At 35.4% G+C, this 13,000-nt stretch overlaps 2 protein-coding genes and 1 long non-coding RNA gene across 3 annotated transcripts in view; 2 read left to right on the forward strand and 1 right to left on the reverse strand.

Moving 5' to 3' along the window:
- Positions 1-1,152: 1,152 nt before the first annotated feature.
- Positions 1,153-2,819, forward strand: LOC145043777 (putative E3 ubiquitin-protein ligase SINA-like 6). The gene is made up of 2 exons (XM_078992530.1): positions 1,153-1,810; positions 2,015-2,819. The coding sequence occupies exons 1-2, from the start codon at positions 1,184-1,186 to the stop codon at positions 2,675-2,677; spliced, it is 1,290 nt and encodes a 429-aa protein (XP_078848656.1). The 5' UTR covers positions 1,153-1,183; the 3' UTR covers positions 2,678-2,819.
- A 350-nt stretch (positions 2,820-3,169) lies between these two features.
- Positions 3,170-5,286, reverse strand: LOC145043778 (putative serine/threonine-protein kinase PBL28). The gene is made up of 2 exons (XM_078992531.1): positions 4,113-5,286; positions 3,170-3,603 (listed from the first exon to the last, which is right to left on the reverse strand). Exons 1-2 carry the CDS (start codon positions 5,148-5,150, stop codon positions 3,358-3,360), a joined length of 1,284 nt encoding a protein of 427 aa, XP_078848657.1. The 5' UTR covers positions 5,151-5,286; the 3' UTR covers positions 3,170-3,357.
- Positions 5,287-12,068: 6,782 nt separating this feature from the next.
- Positions 12,069-13,000, forward strand: part of LOC145039194 (uncharacterized) — a 1,694-nt gene continuing 762 nt past the window's right edge. The window contains exons 1-2 of the long non-coding RNA XR_013679778.1: positions 12,069-12,362; positions 12,817-12,882. This is a non-coding gene — a long non-coding RNA (uncharacterized LOC145039194). The remainder of the gene's footprint in view (positions 12,363-12,816; positions 12,883-13,000) is intronic.

The raw sequence follows: 13,000 nt of genomic DNA on the forward strand, positions 1-13,000 counted from the left end.
TTTGTACTTTTTTCTAATTTAATTAAAATTTTGTTTTATTAATGTAATGTATTCTATGTGATACAAATTACTCTAATTTTAATGTAATCTATTTTATGTGATACAAATTACTCTAATTTTAATGTAATGTATTCTGATACAAATTATTATCTTAATATTATCTTATTTTAATATTATCTTATTGTATTTATCTATTTGACATATGATATTATCTTAGAATATTTTCTTCAAAATAAAAATAATAATCTAAAACAAAAAAATCATCCTTAGAAAAAAAAAACTTTTGTGAAACAAATTATATCAAAGTTGTTAAAATCACGATCTTACAATCCCACCTAGGTAAATTGATCCCGATAATACTTAAGTCGTTTTTGGGTAAGATAGGAGTATGATCATAGGATCGACCACAAATGTTTTTGTTAGTCATATAATCGTTATAATAAAAATAACACTCTTATTTTAATATTACCGTTATATCTTAAATCTGTATTAAAAAGACATTTTACATATAGATAGTATCATTTAAATATTTAAATATATCCGTTAGTCATATAGCCGTTGCAGAAAGAGTAACACTCTTAATTTCAATATTACCATTGTATCATAAATCTATATAAAAAATATTTCACACCTAGATATATTCATTTTAAATTTTAAATGTATCCGTTAGTCGTGTAGCCGTTATAATACGAGTAATATTTTTATTTCAATATTACCATTATATCATAAATCGATATAAAAAAGACGTAAATCTACACAGTTTAGACAACGAACGATTCGAGCTTTGAGCTAGCAACAATTTCAAAAAGTTCATATCTAACATGATTTACTCGGTTCTTTATCCATACGGTATTAAGGTCGAAATCTGCGACACTTCAAGGACGGTAAGTTCATTTATTTTGAAGACTAATTTGTTTTCAAGTAAACATATTACGTATAACAACAACATGTACCTCTCTATACACAAACAACTATGTAAATATAAAATAATCTTTTAATTGAATTGTTGAAATTAGTTAAATAACCAATTATAAGAATTTAACAATTTAATAACGACTTATAAAAATGAAATGAAAATATGTCCGTTTTTATTGTAATTTTTCTGATTTAAAAACCTATAAATTTTCATATAAAAATTCAATTGAATTGGGTAAAATTAGGGTTAAATCGGAAGTGTAAAATAATGCGGTTGCGTGTGAAAAATCAGATAAACGATGGATCCCAAGCATCGACGGCCTCCACGAATCAAACCACTTCCAGGAGAGTTGAAAGTGCGATTACGATGGCGAGATTTTCAATCGGCGAAGACGACGACGATACTTCACTTGCCAATAAACGGCCAAGATTCGCCGAACCCGCATCTCAATCGCAACCCCGGTCTCAGAGATCTGTCCCATCGCCACCGCCACCGCCGTATGTGGCGGAGGAAGACGAAGAATTTGGGGAGTTTAATGTAATGGAAGAGGTAGAATCGGATTCACAAGGATCTGAAGAAGAGGAAGACGATGAGGACGACGAGGTGGAAGCGGAGGCCGTGGAAGAGGAGGATGACGATGAAGAAGACGACGACGTTGGAAGCGATGAAGATGGTTTTACAGAGGTGCAGCCACTATCAGAAGGGCAAAATGGGGCGTTGCCGGTGCTTTCGTCACACATAGGGTTATCAAACACCACCGCTTCGATGAAAAGCTCTAGTACTCCTCCGCCGGTGTTTAACAACGCAATTGGAGCGTTACAGGTGGTGCTTACTGATCCAGATGTATTGGATTGCCCGATTTGCCTTGATCCATTGTCTTCCCCTGTCTTCCAGGTATTTCATTCCATCTTTCTTTATATATGTCCATACATCTCATTTGAATTGCGTAAAATTAGGGTTAAATCAGAAGGTAATCCTAACTGATACATTAAGATTACCTTGAAAGAAAGAACGACCACTTTTCAGTTCTAGATTTCACTCACATACTATCAAATTATCTATAGAAGTTCATTCATGGTGATATACCGATATTTGCAGTGTGAGAATGGCCATATAGCATGCTCTACATGCTGCCCAAAAGTGAAAAGAAAGTGCCCTTCTTGCTGCATGCCAATTGGCTACAATCGTTGTAGAGCTATAGAAAAAGTCTTAGAATCCGTTAAAATATCATGCAAAAACACTCCATATGGATGCAAAGAATCAATCCCATATAGCAAAAAGAATGATCATGAACAAACATGCCCTCACACCAAATGTAATTGCCCTATTTCATCATGTCCATTTATTGGTTCTTCCAAGAATCTCAACCTCCATTTTGGCATCCAACATTCAGCCTCCACCACCCGTTTCACCTACAACACCACCTTCATTGTTAATGTAGAAACTAACAAAAAACACATCTTTCTTCAAGAACAACATGAAAGTGTCATCTTTATAATCAATCATGAAGCTAAACAACATGGGCGAGTTTTGAATGTTGATTGTGTGGGCCCGAGTTTGTTAAAGACTAGTTTTTTATATCAATTGACTGTGAAAAACATGGAGACATCTTTGTCATTGCAATCTGTTCCAGAGATATATGCAGAGTGGTGTGAACATGGACCTGTAAAGAATTACTTAATTGCCCCTACAGAGTTTGTGGGTTATAATGGGGTTCTGTCTTTACATGTTTGCATAAAGAAAGCTGTGTTTGATTTATAAATAATGTCTTTTTACCATTGTTTTTTTTAATGGAAATTATTGTTTCTTTTAATGTAACTGTAATCGTGAATTTATCTTTTTAACAGTTTAGTTTCTTGGTGAACAATGATAATGTATCATTTTGAATTCATTTTTTGTTGTCTTTTTAGTTGTTTCTTCATATGAATGATTATGACTCTTTTTTTTGGCTTTTGGAATATTTGAAAACGATTGTGTTTGTGGGTTAAATGCAAGAAATATCAACATATTTTTTGTTTCTTTCTATTGCAACATTTTACTTTGAAAAATCTATCAGATTATAACATTGTCATCTATATACAAAACAATTTTCAATGTTTTAGTTGTGGTTTTAGAATTTGATAGATTTTTTGAGGTACAATTCTTTAATGATGTATAAAAAATGAAAGCAAGATGTTAAAGTAAACTGATACATGAAAATACGTTGGTTTTTTTTTTTGCAATTAATTCAACACTGTATGTAATTGTCTTGAATAAACATTTTCTCTTCAATATTATATCTTAAAGAATTCACCATAAAATCAAGTGATATAAGTTACATGTGCTTTTCAAAACAAAGGAAACTACATTTTGTTTCCGAAAATTAAAAAAGGGACTAGGCCTTGTTTGGGATTGAAAAAATAACAAAATTTCTAAAATTGGCCAATTCTTTGTAATACCTTCTACAAGTCTTGAAATGATCGCTTAGATTTTCTTGAACCACTGCCAACGGGAAGATTCCTTAGAGACCCATTAAGAGTCCAATACCTTCTACAAGTCTTGCAATAATATCTTGGTTGAGTAAGATTGTAGTTGTTGAAATAGCAAAACTTTGTGTTTGTTGATTCGCATCTGGGACACTTTAAACGTTGTTCCTTTTGTGGTACACTTGTTGGCGTTTCTACAATGGATTTGGCCACACCTATTCCCTTCAAAACATACAAGTAAAAGACTACATTAATCTCAAAAGAAATAGAAAAGTAGACCTGGCAATTTCAGACATGAATATGTGAGAGACACGACACGAATACATGACACAATTACATCTTAAAAATCGAGATAAAGCTTATTTATCATCGTGTAATTATATCGCGTCAAATTTGTGGTTGACACGTTTTCATGATACGAATATACGAATTGTCAGGTCTATAGAAAAGAAAGCGGTGTTGGTTGCGCGGTGAGTCTTTTTATGGATCGGCTAATGGTGCTTACGTATGTGTGTGTCTATTTGTAACTTTGATGGGTGGATTCTAGTGTTTTTGGTTGTTTCAAATGTATTGTAGTTGAAAGCTTCGCTTTGCAAGCATCATTTAGTTTTAATCATATGAAATTTCCTGAAATTAAGCTATAAATGCTTAACATTTCATAAAACACAATTTACCAATAACAAAATTAATAAAAAAAATCCTAAAGCAACGGTTTAAAGATAGATAAATACCAGTTTGTCCCCGTTAATGAGCATTCCTTGACGAGAGAGAAGCATCTTTAATTTCCCTTTGGATACCTCAATCTTAATCATCTCTTCAAAGTTCATTGGTTGTCCTACCTTTTCAAAAATCTCCTGAAGCCGAAGCGCAATCCCAAGATATTCCACAATGTGAGACATCGTTGGTCGTGCTTCACGATATTTCTGCAAACATTGATACGCAATGGCTGAAAATATTTCTAGTGAACGTGGATCTATGTATTGCTTCAAATCTTGAAAGATAATCTCATCCAATTTCTTTTGTTTATAGCTTTGTTTCCACGTCCGCACTAAACACTGAAAATGATCACCATCATTAATTTCAAAGCATAGTCTCCCACACAATACTTCAAACAAGACCACGCCAAAAGAATATACATCTGACTCTTTCGTTAGGATACTGTTCTCCGCATACATTGGATCCACATACCCAAAGGTACCTACAACATTGGAGACAAGAGCCGTGTGTTGTTGGTTAGCAAGTCCTATTTTGGACAACCCCATGTCGGAGACTTTTGCATTCCAATTCTCATCTAGCAAAATATTGGAACTTTTTATATCTCGGTGGAGAACTCTTTGATGTGTTTCCTTGGGATCATGAAGGTAGCATAATCCCATTGCAGCCCCAAGGCATATCTTGAGACGTTGCATCCACGTGATGGCAACGTTACTCAAATGGCGATCAAGGCTTCCATTATATGCATGCTCGTACACAAGGATCTTTTCATCATCTTCATCGCAAAATCCCAGTAGAGAAATGAGATTTTCATGTGTGTATCGGGAGAGCATCATGATCTCTTTCAAGAACTCACAGTTTCCTTGACCATTGCTACGATTTAAACGCTTGAAAGCAACCTTGCTTTGTCCCATGGAGTGAGAAATTACTCCTTCGTACACCATCCCAAATCCACCTTTTCCGATAACGTTGTTCATATCAAAGTTGGCGGTGGCTAAGTTTATCTCTTGTAGTTGGATCTTAAGATGTTGAAACTCCTCCATGAAGGCCTCCATTATTTGTCAAGCAAATGGTAAGTATAAAACTCAAACCAAGTGTTGCAAACAATTGGAAGTGGATTGTTATATAGGTAAAGAAGTTGATTGGGAGAAGATGCCCTTTGGGTATTATGAGGTGATTTAGATGGTAATCACAAATTTCATTGGGACTTAACCCTTAAATTAGCCGTGATATATATATGAATTGTGACAGCTTCCTACCCGGTTCGTTTTTATCTTACTTTCTCAATAGATAATTTTAATATTAAAGTTTTATTGGACCCCATATTTACTTACATAGAAATTTCTAACTTTCGGCTGTTGATGCCTAAAGTGCTAAAAGTTTGTGGGTGGTAGGCGGGTCCTTTTTACTTGAGCTTCACTCTAGTGGAGTCAACTGTGGAATAGTTAACACTATATTCACCACATACCCTTCTCCAATCAACTTTTATACTTTAAATAAAGAGAAATATATTAATAATACTAATAATACTTTTAATATTATTAATTAATCTTTATATTTGTTATTATTATACTATTAGGACTATTATTTAAATTGTTATTATTATTATCAATATTTAATTATTGTTATTATATTAACAATAATATTGTTATTATAATATTTCTAATAGCAACATCGTTAAAAAACCAATTCAAACAAATATAGTAAAGCAAATTAAAGGGCAAAGACCTTACCAGCTTTCTTGAGGAGAGATAATACGATTATAGTATGTTAGATATTTATTTAGGTTCAAAAGATCAAATATCACAGCCATGTTACTTGCTTGATTAGATTTAAATCCAAATTGTTAGTGATGCAATGAAATTATAAACACCTGCATTTGTATCATTTATGAAACGAAGGGTTAAAATAGTCATTTCGTCTCTTTCACATGGTATAAAAAATTTTACACGGAGAAACATCATTTCCTATTTGACCATGCACTTTATTTGATGAAGACTTGATGAGAAAAAGAAAAAAGACACACACGATAAGCAAGCTCCTGTGGATCTTTATGTGCGCATAATAACCTTAATGATTCCATGACATCTTTGCTACGAATTTTTTGGATCATTGTATCGGAAATAAAACCCAAATTGGCTATAACTTGTAATATAGATTTTAGTCATCGACAGATGCAAGTACTCTTCTGATTGGTTGCATGATGTGCACATTTCATCAAGTGAAGTGTCATACAACTAAGTCAAGAGAAGTACAGAGCAAGCCTCTATATATAGCCTCCAACAAAATTATAATATACAACTACTTGGAACAACATTCAGTTGAGATATAAACAAAAAAAAAAGAATCATATAAAACGCTAAATTGCTACATGCTGGTCTTCACTACAGCACTACTTATCATGCTTATAAGCCACCCCACTGTATTTTTATCTTTACCAATAACTATTTGAAAGATAGCTACAAGAGCTTAGTGAGTAACCTTAACAAGATGTACAATACCTACACATTTTTTTTATATCAACAAATCAAATCAACTCAATAAAAACCTAGAGTGACTTTCAAACAACTCAGTATATACTAATATTAAGTATTACCACATTGGTTCTCCAACTGATAGGTTTAAAGCTACTTAAACTATCATTTTGACTAGCAACTCTCAATAATGGACTTATTGTTACTCAAACTACCATTATACGTACCACAATAACATTCCCTCGTAGTATTATGGCCACTTAGGCTACCACTATTGGTTAAAAATATTCCCCAGTGGTATTACGACCACACATGCTACCATTATTGATTAACAATATTTCTTAGCAGCATTACAGCTACTCAGGCTATCACTATCATTTAACAGTTTTCGACATTGGTACTACGACAAAACATGCTAACACGATTGTGTAATACTATACAAATATAGTATTAGGTCCACTAAGACTACCATTGACTTGTAAATCTCCAACGGTGATTTAACATTTCTCCACACTATTGTATTACAGACGCTACGGCTACTAAGTTTCACTGTCCCCGTTTTCTAGATATACTCCCCACAACTAACTAACTAACTATATATATATATATATATATATATATATATATATATATATATATATATATATATATATATATATATATATATATATATATATATATATATATATATATATATATATATATATATATATATATACACACTACTAGAAAACATGGCATTTTCCTACGGAAAATAGCTACGGAAATTTTCCGTAGCTAATTAGCTACGGAATCGCTACCAATTAGCTACAAAATGGGATGCCCTAGTTTAGTAACGGAATAGCTACGGAATAACTACGGAATAGCTACGGACTCACGTTCGTAGCTATTCCGTAGCTAATTAGCTACAGAATAGCTACGGAATAGCTACAGATGCAAAATCCGTAGCTATTCCGTAGCTAATTAACTACAGAATGGCTACGGAATACCTACGAATTCTAATTACCTACGGAGTATGTTTTCCGTTAGATTTCTGTAGCTAATCCGTAGCTAAGTAGCTACGGATTTGCTACGAATTTATCTTATTTTCGATTTTACGAGCACCAAACGTCGTTTTTTTTTCGCTTCGTTATTTTCACACCTCTACTATATATAATTATATATATTTTCATCAACTTGTAGCTATTAATATCATTCATAAGGTTGTGTACCCCTTCGGGATCAGGTACTCGTTTCACAGTTTAACATTGTACTTTTCACCAACTTGTGATGGATTATGTTCGTATATGTATATTTATACACATGAATGAGTTGTGGTATATGTGTACGTGTATATGTGTATGTATACGTGTTTGTGAGATGTATGTGAACGTATTCATAAGCATTATAGTGTTAAACCACTATACGAGTAATGGATCCCGTATGTGCACACAATTTTATGAATGCTATTAATAGCTATAAGTTGGTGAAAAAATATAGATAATCATGTACAATAGAGGTGTGAACAATGGAGCGAAAAAAAACTAAGTTTGATGCCCGAAAAATCAAAAATAAGAAAATTCCGTAGCTAATCCGTAGCTAATTAGCTACGGATTAGCTACGGATGTTTCTTATTTTTGATTTTTTAGGCACCAAACGTCGTTTTTTTTGTTTCGTTTTTTTCACACCTCTACTACACATGATTATCTATACTTTCATCAACTTGTATCTATTAATATCGTTCATAAAGTTGTGTGCCCCTTCGGGATCCAGTACTCGTTTCACAGTTTAACATTGTAATGGCTATAGTTTTCACGAACTTGTGATGGATTATGTTTGTATATGTATATTTATATACATGAATGAGTTGTGGTATATGTGTACATGTATACGTGTTTATGAGATGTATGTGTACGTATTCATAAGCATTATAGTGTTAAATCATTAAACGAGCAAATGGATCCCGTATGTGCACACGACTTTATAAATGATATTAATAGCTATAAATTGATGAAAATATAGATAATCATGTATAATAGAGGTGTGAAAAAAAAGGAGCGAAAAAAACGAAGTTTGGTGCCCGAAAAATTGAAAATAAGAAAAATCAGTAGCTAATCCGTAGCTACTTTGCTACGGATTAGCTACGGAATTCTAACGGAAAGCATATTCCGTAGCTAATCCGTAGCGATTTAGCTACGGATTAGCTACGGAATTTGCTTTCCGTTAGAATTCAGTAGCTAATCTGTAGCAAAATAGCTACGGATTAGCTACAAATTTTTCTTATTTTCGATTTTTCGGGTACCAAACTTCGTTTTTTTCGCTCCGTTTTTTTTCACACTTCTATTATACATGATTATCTATATTTTCACAAATTTATAGTTATTAATATTATTTATAAAGTCGTGTGCACATATGGGATCCATTTTCTCGTTTAATGATTTAACACTATAATGCTTATGAATACGTACACATACATCTCATAAACACGTATACCTACATCATCATCATCATCATCATCATCATCATCATCATCATCATAAGCATCATGATCACCACCATCATCATCATCATCACCATCATCACCAACATCACCATCATCATCACCATCACCATCACCATCACCATCATCATCATCATCATCACCACCACCATCATCATCATCACCACAACCATCATCATCATCATCACAACCACACCACTATCATCATCATCATCACCACCACCACCACCACCACCATCATCATCATCACCACTATCATCATCATCACCACCACCACCATCATTATCATCATCACCATCATCACCATCAACATAATCACCATCACCATCATCACCACCACCACCACCACCATCATCATCATCATCACCACCACGATCATCACCATCATAATCACCATCACCATCACCATCACCATCACCATCATCAACATCACCTTCACCATCACCATCACCATCACCATCATCATCACCATCACCATCACCATCACCATCATCAACATCACCATCACCATCACCATCACCATCACCATCACCATCACCATCACCATCACCATCACCATAACCATCACCATCGCCATCCCCATCACCATCCCCATAACCATCACCACCATCATCACCATCACCATCATTATCATCATCACCATCACCATCACCATCACCATCACCATCACCATCACCATCATCATCATCATCATCACCATCATGACCATCATGACCATCATCATCATCACCACCACCACCATCGTCATCACCATCACCATCATCACCATCACCATCACCATCATCACCATCATCATCACCATCACCATCACTATCACCAACATCATCACCACCACCACCACCATCATTATCATCATCATCATCACCACCACCACGATCATCACCATCATCATAACCATCGCCATTGCCATCCCCATCATCCCCATCACCATCACCACCACTACCACCACCACCATCACCATCACCATCACTATCACCATCACCATCACCAACATCACCATCACCATAACCATCACCATCACCATCACCATCACCATCACCATCACCATCACCATCACCATCACCATAACCATCGCCATCCCCATCACCATCCCCATCACCATCACCACCATCATCACCATTACCATCACCATCATTATCACCATCACTATCACCATCACCATTACCATCACCATCACCATCATCGTCATCACCATCACCATCACCATCATCACCATCACCATCACCATCACCATCATCATCATCATCATCATCATCATCACCATCATCATCATCACCATCATCACCACCACCACCATCACCATCACCATCATCATCATCACCACCACCACTACCACCACCATCACCATCACTATCACCACCACCACCACCATCATAATCACCATCACTATCACCATCACCATCAACATCACCATCACCCTATCACCATCACCATCACCACCACTACCACCATCACCATCACCATCACCGTCACCGTCACCGTCACCATCACCATCACCATCACCATCACCATCACCATCACAACATCACCATCACCATCACCATCACCATCACCATCACCATGATCATCATCATCACCATCATCATCATCATGATCATCATCATCACCACCACCACCACCACCGTCATCATCTTCACCACTACCACCATCATCATCATCACCACCACCATCTTCACCATCATCACCATCATCGCCACCATCACCATCACCATCACCATCATCATCATCGTCATCATCGCTGTCATCACCATCATCATCGTCATCATCATCATCATCATCATCATCCTCATTATCATCATTACAATCATCATCACCATCACCGTCACCATCACCACCACCACCACCACAACCACCACCACCATCACCATCATCATCATCAACATCATCATCATCTTGGGGGAGGTGCCATTTCTTGGGCTTCCAAAAAGCAAAATTTGGCAGATCACTTGACTAAAGGTTTGACAAGAGACTTTGAAGCCGGTTTGACGACCAGTCGGGGGTCCGGGGGCAGAGCCCCTAGGTCCGAGGTTTCCAAAGGGGCGACGCTCCTTTGGCGGGGTCTAGGGGCAGCGCCCCTAGCTGGGGTCCCGCTGCCAGGTCAGCGGGCGGGGTCAAGGGGCAGCGCCCCAAAACCTCACTGAATTTTACATATGAGAACATAGTGGAAAATTCAATTTATTAAGGGTGATTATGGTAAACTACAGAAATTTGTTAGTTTTGGTAACCCTAAATCCTCATTAGATCCAGATTACCCTGACTTGTTTCCAAAGCAACTAATGACGACCCAACCCTAATGAAATCCTAATCCCGTTTAATATATAAACGGTTCTCCCTTCTCATAATAATAATAATAATAATAATAATAATAATAATAATAATAACAATAATAATAATAATAATAATAATAATAATAATAATAATAAAAATAAAATAATAACAATAATAATAGTAATTATAATAAAATAATAATTATAATTATAATTATAATAAAATAATAACAATAATAATAATAATAATAATAATAATAATAATAAACGGTAGATAAGTGAATAAAAGTGTTAGTGGAAGACATTAGTAAGGATGTGGCATTCCCAGCCAAGTGGTTAAGCTGTTTGTTATGTAAATAATTCACCCGAGATCGAGTCTTAGCACCCCCATTTTTTTATTTTTTCCTGTCCTTCTTCAATTTAGGGTTTCTTATTTTTTATTGACCGTCTCCGCCTCCATTTTAGCAGGCTCCATATCGACTCCTACACTTCTTCTCGCTTCTGTCTTCCTCCCTTCTGTCTTCTTTGAACGGTACCCAAAAACCCCTCGTAGCTCGTCCCTTCTCCGGCGCATTCACCTTTTTTTCAGGCGTTCCTTCCCTCTCCGGTAGCATAGTCCTCCGTCATTAACCCTCTTTGCTCGATTTCTTCTCCCACAAAGGAAAACCTAGTCCTGATGATCATCGTAAACCTCTTTTCAGGCGTTCATTCCCTTATGGTGTTGAGTGAACAAGGTAGGCTGTAGATTGATGCTTCGTTGGTTTATGTCGATACCATAGTTAATGGGCATTGAAGAATTGCAGGTTGGGAGAAGTTTTGGACTCTCTAGATGAGGGAGTTGGAGACGGCGGCCTGGGGTAATCTGGTAATTTTGCAACTGTGAATCTAGTTCTTTCTTGCAAGAACCATACGGGTATTGGTAACCAGTGTTACCCAAGTTGGATCAGGTGTTGTTTTGTGATGGTGAGTCGATTTCAGGCATGAATGAGACTTGATGATCATCGTACCAGATTGGTTCATGCTCGCTTGCTCTCCTGATCATAGCGGGTAGTCGTTTCTTGAAAACCCTACACACCACCCACCTTTCTTCCTGTTTTCAAATAAAAGAGATTGAATTGAATAAACTAGGCATTATATATATATATATATATATATATATATATATATATATATATATATATATATATATATATATATATATATATATGATCGATAGTATATATTAAATCCTCATTGGAAATCTTTGTATTTATTAGTATGTTATTGTATTCCATTTCAGTTTTGTCAAACTTTTCCAAACATAGAAGATGATTTAAATGATTTTCATAGGATAAGTGTTAGGGTTGAGCTAAATAATTGTTGTGTAACTTATTTTGAAGAGCATACATTGGTTATAGTCAAGTGAACCTATATTTTTGGTTGAGTTACAAATTAACTTATATCTGTTTCTTTTGTTGGGATTAGATATATTGTTTATATCTATTTGTTTCTTCTGTTACAGGTTGAAAAGGGAGAAGATGCTACAATAGTCGCTTGAGACCTGTACATGTTGATTTAAAAGACTCTGGTACCTTTTTTACTTTCTTTGTAGTGGAGATAATTAATCGAGTTATTGAGCTATGAGTTTATGTTTAGAAGCACTAAATTCGAATATTAGATGTGAAAAGAGAGGAATTTTCTGTTCT

Source organism: Lactuca saligna, chromosome 4 (genome assembly GCF_052625555.1).
Source record: "Lactuca saligna cultivar CGN05327 chromosome 4, ASM5262555v1, whole genome shotgun sequence".
NCBI lineage: Eukaryota > Viridiplantae > Streptophyta > Magnoliopsida > Asterales > Asteraceae > Lactuca > Lactuca saligna.

Excerpts from the sequence above, each read along its gene's own strand:
- LOC145043777 (XM_078992530.1), top strand. The coding sequence starts at position 1,184 with ATGCGGTTGCGTGTGAAAAATCAGATAAACGATGGATCCCAAGCATCG. Across the intron at positions 1,811-2,014 it reads TGTCTTCCCCTGTCTTCCAG|TGTGAGAATGGCCATATAGC; the intron begins GTATTTCATTCC and ends CGATATTTGCAG.
- LOC145043778 (XM_078992531.1), bottom strand. The coding sequence starts at position 5,150 with ATGGAGGCCTTCATGGAGGAGTTTCAACATCTTAAGATCCAACTACAA. Across the intron at positions 3,604-4,112 it reads TCATTAACGGGGACAAACTG|GGAATAGGTGTGGCCAAATC; the intron begins GTATTTATCTAT and ends TATGTTTTGAAG.